Consider the following 19,284-nt stretch of genomic DNA (forward strand, 5'->3'; position numbering starts at 1 on the left):
CCGAGAGGGATTGAGGCCCCTCTATGCCACCTGCTCTTGATTCTGGAAAATGATAAATGCTGGTGTTATGGTTCCTTCCCCCAAGAGCTACTGTCAGTTCACCGTCAACCACGCCCGCAAGCACAATCAGTCCTCTCCTTTCCTCAGACTCCCCACGTCCTGCCTGAAAACGTCAGTCATGAGCATGTGAACATACTGTTGTCGTCATTCTCCCACTGTCCCTTCCTGCCGCTCACTCTTTATTCTCCCTTATCTTCTTTTCCCTCTCCTTTCTTTTCCCACCTCTGCTTTTTCCGCTAGGTCACTCTTCTTCCTTGGCCTTTCTTGTCTCACCTACCTCTTGCCCTTCCTCTTCCTGTTCCCCTCCTTTTCATAATCCCAGGGTGCCATACAATCGGACTCACTCACTCAGTGACACTGAAGCCCTAATTAAATTAACTTTCCTTTCTTGGTGCCCCAACATTGCTGCTGGTAAGGCTGCCAGCTCCTCTCTCACAGGGAGCTACTGAACTATTCCTAATAGCATTGTTGGGTAAGAGAATGACACAGGAAAACCTGTCTGTTTGTGAGGTGCGGAGGGAAAGGAGGACTCTTGGCCATTCGTGCTGTCCTACTTCCTGTCGCACCAGTATCATTGTTGGGAGACCCACCCAGTCCTCCTGCATAATTGGCATTTTTTTCTGAGCTTTGCCCATGTTCCACAAAGATTTGTCCCATGTTACGTAGGGCATTCACTTTAAGGTTCTAAAAATTACTGTTAGAAGGCAGCCCAGGTCACATTTTCATTCTGGTTATTTAGTGGGAACTTAAAAGGCCTTTTAGTGTATCTGCCAAGGCCTGAATTGGAGGTTCTGTTTGCTCTCTGAACTGTTGGCAGTGTCACTATCATGTGAATTGAGCCAGAAGCTGCTTTCTTGACAGTTAGGTGTCAAGGACACCAGCCCATTTGGCAAGAGAGATTTCTGATCTTCCATCTTGGAAGAGAAGTAAAGCATTGACTTAAAACACCTCGTGTAAATCAGGTCCCTTTTATTTTTAATTACATGCTGCTAGTAATGTAGAGTCTCAAATATGATTTCTCTAGTTTCAGCTTGCCTCTACGAAGCATACCAGTTAAAAGAACCACAACTTCCAGCATGTCTTATTCCAGCTTTTTATAAATGCCCAGAACTGAGCGTTGTGTGTATTCTATGTCACTGCAACTCATGCACACACATTTATACACCTGCTATATGTATGTATTAGGGCTGTCAAATTTACAAATTAATCATAATTAATTTTAATAGCACTGTTAATAGAATGCCAATTTAAATGTATTATACAAAATGTAGAGTGCTTACTTTATTTTTGAATATAAATATTTGCATGGTAGAAAAAGCTAAAAGTGCAGTCTGCAAGTTGAAGCATCAAGAGGTATATGAACATGAAGTGTATTTGGCATGTAAATGCTTTACCATGTCCCTCAAAGGTTGGTGGGATAATGGATGAAGTACAGTAGCTTCAGGTGCTCTTTGCAAAGATAAAGTGTAATCTTTTTGGTCAACTGAATTCTAGTGAGAAAACAATATTACTTCATGTCATGTTACTGGTCCTGGTGAGGTCTCTGATCATGTCATTTACAGTACTTCACGCTTCTTGTTCCTCTTTCAGAACACTTGCAAGAACTGTGGTGGAGTCTTCTGTGAGCCCTGCTCAGCTAATGAACTGCCCCTTCCATCCAACATTAAACCAGAGCATGTCTGCAACACATGTCACAAACAGCTGATACAGCAGTATTCAACAAGCCCTTTGTAGGATGCTGCATGTGGGACTGTGATGCTCCCACGCCTGGTCCACCTATAAAATACGGTCACGTTTGCTCAGTGCTAAGTCTCTTCAGGGGAGTTTATAGAGAAGAATGTTTGTTTTTTTTTCCTTAGCACTTGCGTGGTCAAGGAGAGGAAGTACATCGTGTTCCCATTCTCTCCACGGTCAAAATGCTGGTATGAGCCTTCCTTAAAGAAAACACTTTCAGGCATGAGCTGCTGCATGAAGAACCATTCTGTTTCCTGCCAGAGTAGCCCTGATGCATGTACCACAGCAACTGCAAAAAGAGGCAGAAACATCTGTACAGTTCTTTAAGTACTTTGAAAGGAAAATGGAATGAAACAGCTGATACCGTCTTTCTTTATTATTTTTCACCACTTTATGGGGCTGTGCTTGAAATAGTGCGTTCCGTTTTCTCTTCTGTCTTTGGCAGTTCTACTGAACTGTGATACTCTAGTTCAAAGAGAAGCTGCACAAACAAACTGGGAACTAAATGTGTGTTGGCACATTGTTACTCAGTTCAGTCTTGGTCTCCAGTTTGGTTGTGGGGAGTAACACCAAAAGTTGATGGGATTTTTAAAAAGATTTTGGGGCTGTTCTGGTTAAATTTTTGGGGAGTGAGAGGTTTGAGAACTGAGTAGCAGCCATTTTGCTCAGCCCAGCATGCTTGAAAGTTCTCATAGCAAAATGCTCAGACATTATTTAAATTCTGCTTTTTTGTAAAAACAGATGCCTCTGAGCTTTGTAGTGGAGATGCTCATGGTGACACTGTCCAGTCAAGACAAAACAGATTTATAGTCTTGATTCCAAAATAGTAAATGGGGAAAAAACTGTCTTTATTTAAACAATATTTAGGGGCATGTTTGTCTGACCTACTGCTCCTGTTAATATTGTGCACATGAATCAACTGTTGTTCAAGCAGCAAATGTTCTGATTTTTATTAAGATACGGTCATGTGAAGATGGCAATTTTAAGAGATTTAAATGTGCTAATCTGAAATTTGCTTTCAAATAGATATTACAGTTCATACAAAGATAATCTGACATAGAAAGATGTTATAGTTAAGGCTTCTGTGCTACACTAAAACTACACCGCTACCCGTACCTCTGTTTAACCAGACAGGGCTCCAGCATCTCACCAAGCCACCATGTTTAAACTGCAAAATTACCAATATTGGTACACATTCCGCTGCAAAGAAGGGGCTTCTGTTTCCATGAAAGTAGGCCAAATAAACTGTCATTAAGACCACAGAATGTATTAGTCTTTAGCAGAGTGATTTGTGTATTTTTATCTATTGGGGAGTGTTGTGTTATTTTGTACAAATCTGTAGGGAAAGGTTTATATACAGTCTGTTAAATGGCATATAAATCTGTTAGAATTACATTGAATGTACATTGAGAGTTCAGGCCACTTGCTTGGGCTAGTGATGCTGATCAATGTATAGTCTCCTCTGAGTCCAAAGAGCTACTGGGCCTCTTACCCATGAACCAGCAAGAGGGAGTGAATGGGACTCAAGGTAGGGGGGAAGAAAAGGAAAACATTACAAGATGAACTTGAACTGGTTTTTATTTTACTGTTTTCTGCTTAAAATAATTCTGATTTTCCTTCAATTGATTGACTCAATTCTCAGGAGGAGTTAGAAACTTAATGATTCTGAAGAGAGAAAATAGCTGTAAGTGGGAGATAAAAAGTGAACATACGAAAGCATCCTATTTTCCAGGAAGACATTAGGAGTACCAGTGCAGAATTGGGGCAATGCTTTGAGTGACTGGAAAAGATAGTTGACTCATGAATCTTTTGCAGGGAAGATAAATATTTAATATGCATATACTGTACAACCCTATAAATGTTAAGTCTGCCAAGTGACTGGGTTTTATTTTTCTGCTAGTTGGATGGAATAGAAACTGATAGTTAAGCCACTGGGATAGCATTTGGATGTTAAGCTGGAAACATACTTCATTTTCATGGGAAATGTCTGCATTTACACTTGAGTGGGATTAAAAGCTTAAATGGCAGCCTATTCTTTGAGAGAGTCTAAAGGAGGTAAACTGTGACCAAAGGGAGATTGCTGCTCCTATTCTTAGATTATTGATGCTGCAATTCTGAATTCTGTTTTTAAAAGCAGGATACAGTTGTTTGTATAAATGTTTTCTTAGTTAACTTTAATCAGTGTCATCAGAAGTGATGAGTTACATATATGTTTAACTTAGATTCAGAAAGAGCTAAAATTGAAGAAGTCACTATTACAATGTCATCTGCAAGATAGCTCCTCTGTAGTTGCTTCTTTCATCCTCAGTATTAAAGATTTGTAAATGCAGTTGTGGTGACCTTACTGTAGGGAGAATGTTAGATACTACTAAGATGGTAATATCTGGGCAAACATGCTTTGTATTTGTTTGTAAGGGTAGCCCTGAAAGCATCTTCTAGCACTGTTTCACACTAAATAAAACTATTTAAGGAATACTCTTCTCTCCTTTCTGCTTGTGCAGAAAATATGCAGCCGACTGAGTTCTAACCTTAACCTGTGGAGGTGGCAACTGCACTAAAAAGCACTAGTTGCTAATGTTGAACATTGATATATGGTAGACACCACTTATTTGTGTGTGCTCACATTTTAATGACTTACTTTTACTGATACTGCAACTAAGTGAGTTGGATTCTAACCTGGCTGGTTGAGATGTTTAAATACCATATTATACAGTGTCTTTCAGGTTGACTACCTAGCTGTTTCTGTAAGGCTATAGTGATAAGCATGAGACTTTAGTATACTTCTCCCCAAAAAGCCACTACAGACCCAGGCCCACTTAACATAGTCCTTCCAGCAGATTGGCAGGTCTATACTGTGGCTTAAGTCTGTCTGGGGTGTGAAAAAGACATCACAAGAGCAACACAAGTTACAGCACCTTAAGTCCTGTCCATATCAGCACAAACACACTCTCCTTAACATAACTGCTCCACCTCAGCAAAGTGAAAGCTGTGCTAACATGGCACTTGCCAGGTGGACCTGCTCTAGGTCAAACACAAAATGGTACACTTAAGCAGTTTGTCCATTTGGAAAGCTGAGGGTTTGAAAGATGGATTAATACTCTTAATAGTGAGATGACTGTCTCAGGCTTTTCAGTCAATTCCCTACTTCTGCACTTCCTAGGACAAGCATGTCAAACACTCTGCCCCAGCCAGGTTCCCCAGCCATATCCCCTGGACTGGAGCTGCTGGCTGGAGGGCATCTTAAATTCATAGTTAAACTAAAAATTGAGCCAACAATCTTACACACTATGAAAATTGAGAATTGAATGCTTCATATTAATTACAATTGTATTATATTCACACAAGATCTGAACATAAATATACCTAAAACAAATTATGACTTTCCAGTAGAAGTACATTGTCTTTGGAGGCTCTGAAAGCTATCAGTTCTCATTTGTGCACCCTTCAGTATGCTTTGTTTGACATGCCTGTCCTAAGATATTATAAGCCCTGTTTAGTTGACACTGTTCAGATGGTGCTTCTCTCTTGCTGGAATCTTTAAACAAAGGCCTATTAGCAGCTTGTGTCAAAAGTAAGCTGTTTAATAGTAATACACAGTATTTTACAGTGAGCACAACCACCACAATCAGAATTAATCATGGTCTATACAGTAGCAATCAGTAATACAAGGACAGTTTAGGGAATCAACTTTAATTGTTTACAGACAATTCAGAGTGAACATAATTTATTGTGTACTTTATTACACAAACCCATATTAAATTTGATTCAGATTCTGAACTGCTTTTTGAACAACAAGATATACTTTACGTTGTAGTGGCTACTGAACAGGAGCACTTATGTTCTACCACGAATGATGAGCAAATAACCTCTCACTTCACCCTAAAAAGAAAGGGAAAGCATGTTAGAGGAAAATGCTCCCCCCCCAACCAAAACACCCTTCCCCAGTGATGTAGAGAGCTGTTCAGTCGCACACTCAAACAAGAGTGAATACAACTCCAGTTGGGGAGATCACTCACATCTGAAAAGCTCTTTAAAATGATAAGCAGACTTCTCAGCCTGAGCTGGAGAAGATCCAAGCACAGAGCTGAATCAAAGCATGCTGTGCAAATTAACCCATTTCCAACATGACTACTCACTACTATGCACACTAAACAGGTCATAGGTCCTACTAAACACTTGTGTAAGGCTTTGCATGAGATACACGGTAAGTGTGGAATACTGCCGCCTTCGTCACATGAAAGCAGTACAGGTGGTCTTAAACCTATGCATAGGTGAAGTGTCTGCTACGTCTGACAAGGAATGTTAAAGCCTTGAAACTCAACTCATCCCTTACCTCCAACCTAACCATGGTAACACTTGAGAGGATTCCATCTGCCTCTGCATTTGCTACAGAAATCAGACTAGCAGTGAGGAGATATTCCAAAGTTGTTCTCAATTTAAAAAAAGCCAAGATGTTTGGTCTTCAGCAGACAGCTAAGGGAAGAATATGCAGTTGTGTGAGCCCCCCGTCACTTGATACCATGCTCCCTGCAGCAGGACAGCAGCCCCTGCTATTCACTACAGGCAGCTACATATCATCAGGTTAAACAGGCCTCAACCTGCAGCAACTTCAATTGTAGGTGCATTCTCCATCCCTTGTGCTTGGTTCAGCTGATCCAAGATTCATGTGCTGGTGGAGCAGGCTGCTTTCCTCCACTTCAATGCTAGAACAAAGCTCACGACAGATCTCTGCCAGGCAGCCGTTACATTGCAGCCTCGCAGTCCACCCCTGGGCTTTTTAAAGATAACTGACCCAGCCCAATGTTACGAAAGTCCTCGCTGCATTTGCTTCAGTAAACAAATTTTGATCCAGGCCACTGGCACCAACCTACCTGACTGAGGCGGCTGGATCAAAACAACCTCAATGCTGTTCCCTCAAATACATTCTCTAATTTTCCCAATTTCATTATGACGACCTTATTTCTCATAGGCCACTAAAAATGCTGAACAAGTCAGCTATTTCAAATGCAATCAAGGCTTAAGTTTGGCATCTGCTTGCACTCTGCTGCTGCAGAAAGTCAATACATTTTTCATTTACATCAACCTGACAAAAATTCCACAACTGAAAACTCCATAGCTGATTTTCATTTCGCCCTCCATGATATTCAGAATAAGTGGCTTTGGGTTGTAGTGTTAAGCAACCCAAACGCTTGGAATTCCAGCATAACTTCAGTCCTGTAAGTTTCTGTCCAGCTGTAAGGAGTCTATACCACAGCATCCCCTTCAATTGTCTTGCTTTGCTAAGTGTTCTCTGAACTACTGAAGAATATTCTCAGCAAGAGTTGGATGGGGTCCTTAGATCAAAAGTGTTCAAATTTGAGTGCCCAAAATAAGACATCTGAGATGTTATAAATTTAGGGGCTTACCTTTTAGGTGTGTGTAACATTTTAGGCTTAAAACTTTTCAAAAGGGACTTGTTTTAAACAACTACAGTATTGTATACTGGAATCATGGTGTGAGGAACCATGTGAAGTGATAAACTGTTCAGCTCTGGAAACTGCATGCATTTTATGGGGGAAAGTCAAAACACTTACTTAGTTTGGGGTTGTACCATTGTCACTGGCCTTCTTGTTTTCCTTTTGGATATGAATTCAGGAATAATTCAATATATCTGTTCTCTGGGGAACAATTAAAAATGGTTTATAAAGTTGCTGAACAACAAATGTTTATATGGTGCAACAGTCACGAATAGTTTTTCAGTCCTGAACAATAAGGCTTAGAAACCCAAAGTTACTCTTGGACTACATTAGTAAAGAGCCCAAAGCCCAACAAGTGGTTCCAGAAGATTGGACCACAGCAGAAAGATGCAAGCACTACTTACGCACGTGTGCTCTGTTCTTCTCCATTGCGGCAACTGCATCTTCATGAGTCTCAAAATGTACATCAGCTTCTCCTGTAGCTTTCCCACTAGAATTATATTCCATGGTGATCTTTGTAAGTTTCAGTGGAGCAAAAAACTAAAGAAAACAAAACTTAAGTGAAAGACCAAGTCTGTGGCTAGAGTCAAACAAAGACAAAATGAAGCCTGGGAGAAAGTTAGACAGTAATTCAAAACAAACACTGAAGCGTTCATCAAAACAATCCGCAGTATGCCCTAAATAGCTATGCTTACAGCTAAGCATGGAGACATGCACCGCTTAAATTTAAAATCAAACCCCTTCTGTTTTAAAACTGCTCTACAGATCAATAAAAAAACTTAAATGACCTATCAAGAACATGTACATGAACACTGACACCCACACTGCATTGCCTTAAGCCCTTTGTAAAATCTTTATATAGCTCTCCTCCTGGAAAACAGAATGAGAAAAAAGCATGATAGTCTATTTTGTTTGCAACATCTTTACTTCTAACAAAGCTCTGCTGTTCTTGGAATTCAGATTAATTTTACCTTTTCCCCCACACTCTGGCCTTTTGCTGTACTAACTCAAATAATTTACCAAAACACACAAACCTGGTAGCAGTTCAGAATAGAATTTGAACAGTGCCAACCACAGTGGCATACCAAGCTAGTTCAGGCCTCTAAGCTCTACTGAAATATAAGTGGAAAAAAAAATACACAGCAGTAAAGACAGCTATGGAATACTGAGCTGAACTACCACACATCAAACTGCTAAAAAAAAAAAAAAAAAAAAAACTTAAATTTGGGAGACTGTGTATTTACCCAAAGATAAAACCTACAGCAGTAAGCTAAGCATTTCAAGTATATGGGTTTAAATTAGCTATTGAACTTGTTCTAGCAAGACATCCTCATTATGGTCTTGACTTCTGCTTCCACTTCACCCCACACATAATGTGCCTGAAACTTAATCCCCTCTTTTCAGGGCAGCCTCAGTTTCCACATGTGAGCCATCTGGAAATTAGGTAGTGTTAAAATAGTTAGAGCACTGTTTGAAGTGTAACCAGGGCTTCAATTGTCACCAGTATTGTATATTCACGTGATCTTACTGCAACGCACGTTTACAATGTCTTCAGCACTAGCTTGGAATGGCAGACCTCTCAGATGGACCAAATGCAACAATGATGAAGTACTCCTGAATTCTGATGCATGCCGGAGCCTTTGAGTCACTTCTCTGTAAGATTCTACACAGGTGAATAAAAGCAGCGTTAGTACTTGGGACATTACACTCCTCCTTAAAATGGTTTATCTGGATGTGTACACAGTGTGAACCAGCAACTGGCAACCTAGATTAGTCAGCGGCCACATGAGAGTCCCTGCGTCTCACTGGGCCACAAGACAGTCCAGTTGGGCAGGGTAGTTTTGCTAACTGCACGAGCAAACCAAGCATTTGCAGGGTTTGCTGAGTAGCAGCACTTTGAGTGGATGCAGAGGGAGCGAGGGCTCTCACAGTCAACATTGTGTGCAATTAGCACACACCTCACTTCACATGCTTTTGCTTTATGTGCATGTCACTTTAACACCTGTAAGAAAATAAACTACATGAACAGAAAAATGCAGGATCTGGTAACCCGAGGTGTGGGCAATGGTAAGCAACATGTCTCATAGGCCACACAAAACACCAATGCTGCCCACCACTGGTGTAGACCAATGCACAAGTATATGCAAAGGTGCTTCAAAGAACAAAAGCAAGAACTCACCATTTTCTTTTTCACTTTCACAACCTGCAGTTGGTCCAAGGGTCTGAATCAATTCACTTTCTTCAAAGACTGATTCAGATTCTTTTATCAGTTTAGCAGTTGGATAAGTGGGCATCCTCTTTGCCCTGTACAAGCCACTATGGGTTCGAACGTCACACTTCCTACTGGGAAAGATTTCTATATACCTAGGTTTTAGAAGAAAAAAAAGGATTGCCTAGTTTGTATACCCAACCCCCGGGGGGGACGGGACCCCCACAATTTTCACAAGTGTTCAATTATTTTTAAGTATTGTGCTACTGCAGTTCCTACTGGCTGCTGCTTTGTGGGAGCTGGAAATCCCATATCACAGCTTGCAGCTACCACGAGACTCATTAAAAAGCAGAGACATCTGGGCAGCCATTTTAAGCTGTTTTCAAATGCACCAAGTAAACATACCCTCCAACTTAAAATGAGTCTTAAAGATAAAGCTACATTTTGCTTCTCAAGAATAAACTGAAAACAGTCCCAGTGATTAAGTGTTCAGGAGATTCCAAAACCCTACAGTTTGTTGTTCAACACTTGTATCAACATGTAAACTCTTGAATGGTCTTAACACATGCAACACTCCTACAGAGCAGTTCAGGACTAAAAACAGAATTAGGAAAGCATATATAAAAGAAAGTATCTTGATCAACACATAAGCACGCTTCTGAAGAGCATGAGTTGAATCACTGTCTTTATCTGATACAATCAAAGTCTGGTGCTCCAAAAACATGCACCGATTTCATCATACATGTACATTTCATTAAAAGCTTTCAATACAGTCCTGTCTAGAAACTTTGAGGTTTTAAAACACAAGTGGTTGAGCTATAACTGGGGAGCCGGGGGGTGGCGGGGGAGGGGAGGAATCCAGAATAAAATTCATCCGGGTAAAAGATAAAAGCATACATTGGACAAGTGTCTTACCCTTACCAAGAAGGGGGAGAAATAGCACAGTGGTTAGAGCACTGGCCTTGTAAACCCATGGTTGTGAGCCCCCACTGAGGGGGCCTTTCAAGTGTTACATTAAAAAAAAAAGTTAAAATCAGGGATGGTGATTGGTCCTGCTTGGAGTGCTGGGGACTGGACTCAAATGGCCTCTCAAGGTCCCTTCCAGTTCTGAGAGATGTGTATCTCCATTGTTCTTACAAGCAGCTGCTGCCAAATGTCAGCCCACAATGAACAAACGTACCCACACCTCTGCGTCCCCTTTGTCACATACTTCTCTACCTGAATAAACCTATCAAATAAAGCCTGGTAGCCATTCTAGATCTTTAAATCTTAGACACTATTAGGTTTCATGCAATCCAAGGCACTACATCCCAGAGCTCATCAGGGAGTGCTCTTCTCAGGAAAATGGCAGTCAAATGTGCTGAACCCCTTCAAAAGGGCTTCTAGAAGAAAAAATAGCTTTCAGTAAGATGGGGAAACCAAAAGATGGTGCCAAGGAGCACTAGGAGCCACCAGGGAAGAGAATCTGTATTTATGCAACAGTTAGGCTAATAAAAGAGTCATACAGAACATCAACTTGGTAGGACAAGATCTTTAGTCTACAGTCTCTTAAAGGGCGTCTACTTCAGTGTTTAAGAGGATGCTGTGAACTTAATTCAGAACCAAAATTCACATTTTCTTGCATAAAAAGGAAAAATTTGCATGTTTAATAAGTTTTTTTCCAACCCGAAATCCAGCAGCAGTACAAACTCCAGTGGCCCAGAATTGTACAAGGGCAGGAAAACAAACTGTCTAGCCTATTTTCAGCAGCCAGAGAGGCAAGCTGCATGGACAGCAGAAAGTAAGTGTCCTTTCTCTTAAGTAACAACAGAAGGAAATAATAAGGATGTATATTATACAGTATTAGTAGGGAATCAAGAATATGGTGGAAGACAATTAAGAGACTTAATAAAAATGAATGGGACAAGACAATTCAAATAAATGGAAGCGTCCAGCAAGATGGACCAAGATGAGCTATGAAACATCTAGGAATGATAAGTCCCCATTTGCATTACAGGAAGAAAAGATATCACACAACAGCCTATGCCTCTATCTAGGGTAATACCCTTTTATTAAGTATCTAACTAGAGCACGCATTTGCCCTGTTTACACAGGCTGGACCAAAGAGTATGAGAGCAAAGTTGTCCTAAATGGTGTTTAGCCAGTTACTAAATTCCTAGTGTAGCTAGGGGCATAGAAAGCAAAACACAGAGGGAAGAGAGACCGGGGAAGAGAGTGGGTCAGATTAGAGGCTGACAGTATGCCAAAACTAGGAAAATGGAAGCAAAACAAAAGCAGTTACACTAAGCTGTAACAGGGTACATTGTAGGTGGTGATAGAGGTATCAATCACACTTTGGTGAAGCTGATTTTAGCACTGCATAACTAATATATCTCTTCATTACATATTGCACAGATTCCTTTCCCGAATGTGAAGGAAAAAGATGCTAGACACATTAGCAAATATGATTTATAGGTGAAAGTAAGATAAATCCATTAAAAAAAGAGATTGCTCTGCAACTGTCTGTAAAAATTAAACAGAAGGGAAAAGTTAGCTATTAGAAAAGATTTTTAATAGACAAGCTATACTCCCAAGCCATGCTCAAATTAAAGAGGAAGGAGACACCTCCCAGTTTGTTACCCCTCCACCTGGACACTGTCTGGATGCCCCTGAGAGGGACAACTCAGCCCTCTTTAAAATATATTTAAGAACAAATTTCTATTTGGCATGCACCAGACTTCGTCCAGTTGCAGGCATCATTAAAAAAAAAAAAAAAAACCTGCTGTGGATAGACTGTCCTCGCTCAGACACTTTACTCATCCTCCTTCAAATTACTCCCTCATGTTTCTAGTTAAATTAGATGGGCACTGTTAAAGCCAGAATCCTGGATTAGTGCAGTCAGACTACATGTCCCAGAAGCTTCTTGGCAAAGTCATTTTAGAATTCTAATTCATAAATATCACATATATCAAATATATGTTTTAGTGACACCGCTATGTTGGCTTGTGTGGTTGGATTAATACATGCATCACCCAGCAAAAAACAAGATAATAAAACCAAGGATGAGGAATGAAAGAGCACGTTGTCAGTAAACTATGTGGAACAATGAAAAAGGTGATCAGAGTTACGCTTATACTTCTTTAACATGCACAAGCTTTAAGTTATGCTGCGTTCTTCAAGTCTTATGATGTACACAAACTATGTTAACCACACTGAAACACATACCGATTCCCAATTTCCTCCTTATGCTTTAACAAGGCTTGATTTGCCATTTCTGGTGCTGCAAACTGCACAAAAGCTTCTCCTGTTTTCCTTCTTCCTCTCTGATCCATGACAAATGTTATCTCAACTATATCCAAACCTTTAGGGGAAAAAGATCATTCTATGTGAGCTGTAGCATATACGTTCTTCTTTTTCTCATTTTAGACAGATGACTTATTTACGTCAGAATTGATAGCTCAAGCTGCCCTGAACAGAACTGATCACGTATGGAATTATTTTTTTTAAATTTAATCCTTTACTACTTTTTCTTTGATTTATATAAAAAGGATAATTTCATATGACCTATAGCCTATGAAGACATTAGACATAGTTAAATCATGCATCAGCCGTCGACTGCTATGCAAATTGCATAGTTAAAATTGATTTTTCAGCCGTTGACTTCTGTGCCTGTCTTCACACTTGTCCCGTCAACCTTCCTTAATCCTCATGGCTTGCGAGGAGTTATGGGGTCAATGTTGGCCCCGGAAAATATCGTTTTGCACATGCGTGAAACAGAGAACCTAAACCACATGAAAATGCTATCCTTACTCCATAGCTGGCAGGTGCTCATTCTGTCATAGACTTAAGTCTCAATTTCTACCAGCCCATGCAAAAGTCAGGGGGAGTTTCCAACCATACTTAAAATACAATAATTTTTTTTTCAATGTGCAATTTTCTTCCACACCCTAGAGAAGCCAAAGATACCATCATGATGTTTGACATACCACACACTAGAGCTTCTAAAACCCTACACTAACCCTAACCCAAAGTTTGAAATGGACCAAGTTCAGCTGATTTGCTCACCTGATTTACATTTTTAGGAAGACTGTTTAAACCTCCATTGTATTCCTTACCAAACATATATCTAGCTGTTAAACACATTCTGTTCATGTTTTGAAAGTGACACAGTAACATCTGCCTGAGTTTGCAGACAGCCTGAAACATGGGCTCTGAAAACCGTGAGCTGTGATGTTCATCTCAACCCTCTGTCAACTAAAATCTCTAGTGAGCATCCTCTAAACATCAACACTGAGGTATGCAAGGGCGGAGGGACGACAGCAGTGGCAGGGGTCTGTTCTGCTTCTGGCGGTGGGCATTCATCTCAAGTCAAAGGCTGCTGCTCCTCCCTCTTCTAGAAGCTCTCTGCAGAATTTGTAACTGTCGTGCTATTGCCATCCTCGAGATCCAGATTTTGAAGCTTTTCTTCACAGCCACGAGGACACAGAGCTGCTGTGTCTGGGTTATGTTAATACTGTAGGTGACCTAGTTACTGAGACAGACTGTATAACTACAGTAGAGCTAGTAAAAGGTTCATATTAAAGGCTCAATTAAACCTATATAGTTTAATCTACTGAGGGCACATCCCAGCACACATTGGAAAGAACTGAGCAACAGCTATCTGCTTCAAGGACACTACATTTTGTTTCCTATAGAGCTGTGAGGCTTGTTACTGGTACTGGGAGCTACAAGATTAAAGGGCTATTAAAGAACGATTTAGCAGCTGTGAATGAGAGTGATGGAAAAACTGAAAAGGACGATACGCTACATGAAATACAGAGGTAAACTGGTTTGTGACCCCCAGACAAGGAATGTCACCCGCACCCAGGGGTCCTGAGGTGTCACCCAGGAAAATTAGCCTGGTGGGTATCCCCATGTGGAAGATGGATACAAAAATGTAGAGTCAGTTTACTGTTTTAAGGATTTTTCCTGTGAAATGCTTTTGGTTTCCTAGTCTCTGCCTGTGGCGGCACACAGTAGGATTTTGGTCTATTTTTGGTTGTTGGGGTTTAGCACATGGTTCTGGGTGCTGCTGGTGGCTTCAGACATACTGGTCAGACCAAATGCTCTGCTCCCGTCTGGCCTTAAACTAGGAGGGAAGAGGGCACCGTGCTTGATTGGTACTGCTATAGTAATCGTGCTTTAGCATAGGAAGACTGCAACCTAAGGCTCAGTGAGGTAGTGGGAAAATGGGGTGATCCCATCAAGCCTGAGAAGAAGCACACTCAGACCAAGGGAGGTCAGAGGTGTAGTTAGTCCAGTGACTATGACAATCATATGTATCAACATGTCCCGTAAACAACAAAAAAAGACAACCATATTGCACGTGAGAATGTCTGTAACTGAAATTTACATCAGCTAAGCAGAAAATATTCAGAAGATATAAACTGAAGAGTCTTAGGGCACCTGCAAAGAACTCTGAAATATCTGCTTCGGTACAGCTGTAAGGAAGGCCTCTGAGGCGTACAACTCCATCGTTAACCGTAGTGGATGAACTGGACTGCAGACTCTTCAGTATGGCGTCTACATCCTCATTATGTATTTCAAAAACTGTAAAGAATACAGAATAAAACTAGACTATATTTCCCTTAGCACCCCAACGAAACATTCTTTTCCTGGTTTGGGGCTGAAACAATATGATAATTCAACTTTAACTACAATTTTTGCTTGGGTTTCCTCTGAAGTTTAAAAAATGTTTCAGATTTGCTTAGGGACAGAAAAAGGCATCAACTTTGAATTTGCAAGCCACAAAGCACCTGACAGATCTTCTATGTGAAGATGGCTGAGTGGGAGCCCAGAGATAAATGAAGACAGGAGCCTGGTTGAATGGGGAGTGGTGCAGCAGAAACACATGATGGGGCAGATGAATTTGGGAGGGCTCACTAACCATCTAACACTTCTCCCAATTCCCAAATTACATGTTCCTGACCTCCCCCATCCACACTCAACAACTCTTCGCATTTCCTACTCCCTCCCTCTCCCTTAGCTTCTCCATCACCACGCCCCACAAAGACTTTGCATTATCTTTGTAGGGTGCAGGAATATGATTCTGTCAGGTAGGGTAAATAAATTACTCATTCTGTATGAATATGCCTAGTAACAAACCTGTTTTTCCAGAAAGCATTTCCTGAGCCTTTTTTGTTGTCTAAATTCTTAGACACTAGCTGACAGGTATTTCAAAATACATCGCTAAAATAACTGAAACAGGTGTAATTGTATTGCATTATTTTGACAAACTAAATATGCAGACTTCTGCAGTATTTTAAAATATTGTGCGCAGAATTACTCTGCAAGCACATACTGTACTGAAGCTGTTTGAATGTCCTGATGCAGAGCCTCCCTCAGAGGGGAAACATGCTGCATCCTGAAAGACGTAGGAGACATAGTCCAATCAGGGATTCCAGCCGACAGCGGAAGATCAGAGTGTGAGTCACCCATGCTGTGGAGGCATTTAAAAAATTAAATATTTTTATTTCTAGACAAAGTATGTCAGATTGTTGATCGTTTCCATGGGAAGACAATTCACTTTCCATCCAGCTCCTCAGAAGTATGACAGAAGGTGAAAGGGTTAAAGTGTTTAAATCCATTACACAGAAATGACAACCAAAAGCAGATGAATTTGAATTAAACATACCTTCCACATAGCGCTGACCCATATATCTCCGGTGCTTTTCTAAGGCATTCTGCACATCTTGTTCTGACTCAAGTTCAATCAAAGCATCTCCTCTGCGTTTCCCATCCCTGTTTAAAAGGAAGTGTATCCCCTTCTCACCATTTCGAATTCTGCAGTCTAAAAAGTTACACACAAAAGATAAAGATAAGCACAGTATTTATTTCTGACATTTCTTCCCACCGTAATTTGCTGGGCCTACCAAAACTGAATACTCATGTAAGTTTTACCTAAGCAGCACAGAATGGTATATTAAGCAAAGGACAGTAAGTGCTGTTATCTACACAAGCACTTAGACATTTTCAAGATCAACCCTAACTGCCTTGATTTTGACTGGTTATCAGTTTAAAGTTTTGATCCTACGCTGTTCAAAACAGGTGATCATTTACAACCCCATGGGCTGCCATCCAGGTCAGAGAAGCTCTACCTGGACAGTAAGGATCTACTCATTTGCATCAGATTGTGGCACTGAGGCTTTAATAGGTAGGCATTTTTTTTTCATTGTAATTCAACTAATTTGCGTGTTTTAAAAATCATTTTAAAGGCAAAGCTAAATGCTTTATTTGTACCCTTATGAGAGAGAGAGAGAGAGAGAGAGACACTAAACACAGAACAGCTCCACACTACTGAATACCTGTGAAAATGTAACAGAATAGTAAACACAGGAGTTGTGTTTTAAGTTCAAGCATTAATATTTAAAAACACATTCAATCACATTACACTTGGCTGATTAATAGATCTCTGCAGGAAAAAAAAAAAAGTATTATACCAGCAAAAAAGTTAAGCACATCTTCAACAGTGCAAGAGTATGGCAATCCTTGGGCTCGGATAAGAAACACGTCATCTTCCTCTCCTGCCTTGGATGGACTTGGTTCATACTCAGAAAGTGGAGGATACTGATCTTGACATGAAAAGCCTGAATCCTTTGAAAAAGTAGAACAGCATTGTTTAAAAAACAAACAAACAAACAACCTTAATGCTCAACCACTTGTTTTAGTAATAACTCTGTGTTACAGCTATTATTTATTGTGCTAGTTTTTACCAACAGTTCATAGATGTAAACAGAGACAAGAACAAAAACAATTTATTGGATTATCCAGTCAAACTGCAGGATTATTCCTTACACGCATTTTTTCAGTCCCAGTTGTATTAAATGACTTGGACTAAAAGTACTATTTGGTTTTTCAGGATCTCCAACACAAAGAATTCATGACCGAGAGGGACCTGAAATCTTTGCTTTTTGTTACAAACTCACACACAGACCCAGTGGCTGTGAAAAATTCACCATGTTTTATTCCTTTTTTAAGCTTAAATGAGGGATTGAAAAGTAGTCATGCTCATCAGTGAAAGGGTGGAAAGAATCAATGAGCTACTCAGATTATGAGAAACTTACTTTTAGGGACCCTGAGGCAGTAGCCTAATGGCAATAGGACACAGAAGTTCGACAGTGGCTTCCTCCCCTGGAATTAAACAAAGCAGCAGAAACGTAGCACTGTAAAGACTAAGAAAATTATTTATTCCGTGATGAGCTTTCATGGGACAGACTCATAGTGGGTCTGTCCCACAAAAGCTCATCACCGAACAAATCATTTTCTTAGTCTTTACAGTGCTACATTTCTGCTGCTTTGTTTGTTGGAGTACAGAATAATACAGCTACCTCTGCTACTATTCCCACAGAATTAGGCAGTTTATCCAAAAACACTGCTTGCAGAAGTCTCTGTACTCAAGAAATTAGACGTAATCCTGGGAAAAAAATGGGCCACAACAGTTGTCACTTTACACACTAATACATTCTACAGAAGTTACACAAAAACCATACTAGAAACATACGTGGCTTCTAATTTGCTATCATGGCAAGAGGACGGGTACGTAAGGCCACAGACGACGTCCTGCGGGCCTCGGCCACACGACAGAGAAGGCAACGGAGACTGACCTTCAACACTGTGCAGGGAATGCTCCCAAGGGTAATAGGAGCCGCTTCTAACCACTATAAGGGCTCCAGTGCATGGATTGTCCCCTGAGCTCCTGGGTGCACAGAAGCAGCAGCTGACAAAGACTGGGGGTTAGGAGCTGGTGCTTCAGGGGAAAAATATGGACACTCTCCTCTCCACAATCTCATCACCCACAGACTGGGGGCCTGTGAGGCGCCAGGGCCCCCTCAGACGGGGGGTGGCCCTAGAAATAGGGAGAGCTGACAGAAAGTGGCCTGACTGCCCTGGCGGGGAGGGGCCCGCAGCAGGCTGAAGGTGGGCACAGGGCAAAGGATTCCAGGAGGTATCGGGGGGCAGGAGCGGTACGTAGGAGACAAAGATACACCCGCGAAGTTCCCCCCCTAGACGGGGTCTCGGGAGCCCCGAGAGCAGCGATCCCCCTTGGGCTGCCCCACGTATGCGGGGCGGGACGTCAGTCAGGGTAGGGCGCAGCAGCCCCGGGAAGCCCCAAGCAGGGGGGAGAAGGGGCCCCTCGGAAGGGCTTTCCCGCAGTGGGGGCCGAAGCCTGCGCGCCCGGATGCTGCCGGCGAGGGCCCGTACCTGAGCGTAGCTCCGCGCCGGCTGGGCCTGGGGCAACAGCGGGCCCCGCAAGGCCGCGAACCCGGGCCCGGCCGGGCTGGGCAGGCTGCCGGCGGCCACCGCCACTTGCAGGCCCCGGCTCTGAGCCGCCCCCGCGGCCCCCGCCCCCAGCAGCAGCAGGAGGCGGCGGCGGCCGGACACGCCGGCGGAGAGAGGGGGGCGCAGGGGCAGGCAGGCCGCCCCCGTCCGCCGGCAGCTGCTACAGCTACAGCCGCAGCCCCGCAGCAGCGCGCCCAGCACCCAGCGCGTCCCGGCCATGAGCGGCGGCGAGGCGAGGTGAGGCGGCGGGGGCGCAGCGGGCCCGGCACATGCGCCGCTGCGGAGACACCAGGGAAGAGGCGGGGCGGGCGGGTGGCTTCCGCTCCGCCTCCCTTTCCCAGCAGGCCTTGAAGCGGCGAGGCCGGTAGCCACGGCGGACAGCGCCGTCCTGACGTGTGGCGCTGCCCCTGGCGGGCGCGCTGAGCCGAGCAGCAGCGCGTGTGACCTCTGTGTGCGGCGGCTCCGAGCCTGGAAGAAGCGCGCGCGCGCGCTCGAGACCCTGGCCGCGCCGGCGTTCGCCACACACAC

General features: G+C 42.4%; 2 protein-coding genes across 4 annotated transcripts in view; one reads left to right on the top strand and one right to left on the bottom strand.

The window, feature by feature from the left end:
* RUFY3 (RUN and FYVE domain containing 3) overlaps positions 1 to 5,717 on the top strand; it is an 82,835-nt gene extending 77,118 nt beyond the window's left edge. For both annotated transcript variants that reach the window (XM_074993779.1, XM_074993780.1), the window contains exon 18: positions 1,651 to 5,717. In XM_074993779.1, the coding sequence (XP_074849880.1) occupies positions 1,651 to 1,794 (144 nt within the window). In that variant the 3' untranslated portion in view covers positions 1,795 to 5,717. The remainder of the gene's footprint in view (positions 1 to 1,650) is intronic.
* On the bottom strand, positions 5,466 to 19,049 carry GRSF1 (G-rich RNA sequence binding factor 1). Of its 2 annotated transcripts, XR_012645490.1 has the most exons (11): positions 18,679 to 19,049; positions 16,917 to 17,070; positions 16,112 to 16,267; positions 14,884 to 15,027; positions 12,664 to 12,799; positions 9,430 to 9,614; positions 8,789 to 8,913; positions 7,655 to 7,790; positions 7,368 to 7,451; positions 6,128 to 6,267; positions 5,466 to 5,673 (listed from the first exon to the last, which is right to left on the bottom strand). XR_012645490.1 is itself a non-coding variant. In XM_074993784.1 (10 exons), exons 1-9 carry the CDS (start codon positions 18,973 to 18,975, stop codon positions 7,390 to 7,392), a joined length of 1,395 nt encoding a protein of 464 aa, XP_074849885.1. In that variant the 5' UTR covers positions 18,976 to 19,048; the 3' UTR covers positions 5,466 to 5,673; positions 7,368 to 7,389. The 2 variants fall into 2 exon arrangements, 1 of the variants encoding a protein (XP_074849885.1); XM_074993784.1 differs by lacking the exon at positions 6,128 to 6,267 and having other exon boundaries at positions 18,679 to 19,048.
* Positions 19,050 to 19,284: the final 235 nt, after the last annotated feature.

Source organism: Carettochelys insculpta, chromosome 4 (genome assembly GCF_033958435.1).
Source record: "Carettochelys insculpta isolate YL-2023 chromosome 4, ASM3395843v1, whole genome shotgun sequence".
In the NCBI taxonomy this organism is placed as follows: Eukaryota; Metazoa; Chordata; order Testudines; family Carettochelyidae; genus Carettochelys; species Carettochelys insculpta.

Bases quoted from the DNA above. Each gene is read 5' to 3' on its own strand.
- GRSF1 (XM_074993784.1), bottom strand. From the start codon at position 18,975: ATGGCCGGGACGCGCTGGGTGCTGGGCGCGCTGCTGCGGGGCTGCGGC. The intron at 8,914-9,429 runs GTGAGTTCTTGC...TCACCTGTGTAG, and splicing joins TGAAAGTGAAAAAGAAAATG to AATCTTACAGAGAAGTGACT. The intron at 7,791-8,788 runs GTGCGTTGCAGT...TGTTTTCTTTAG, and splicing joins GTGCTGAAGACATTGTAAAC to TTTTTTGCTCCACTGAAACT.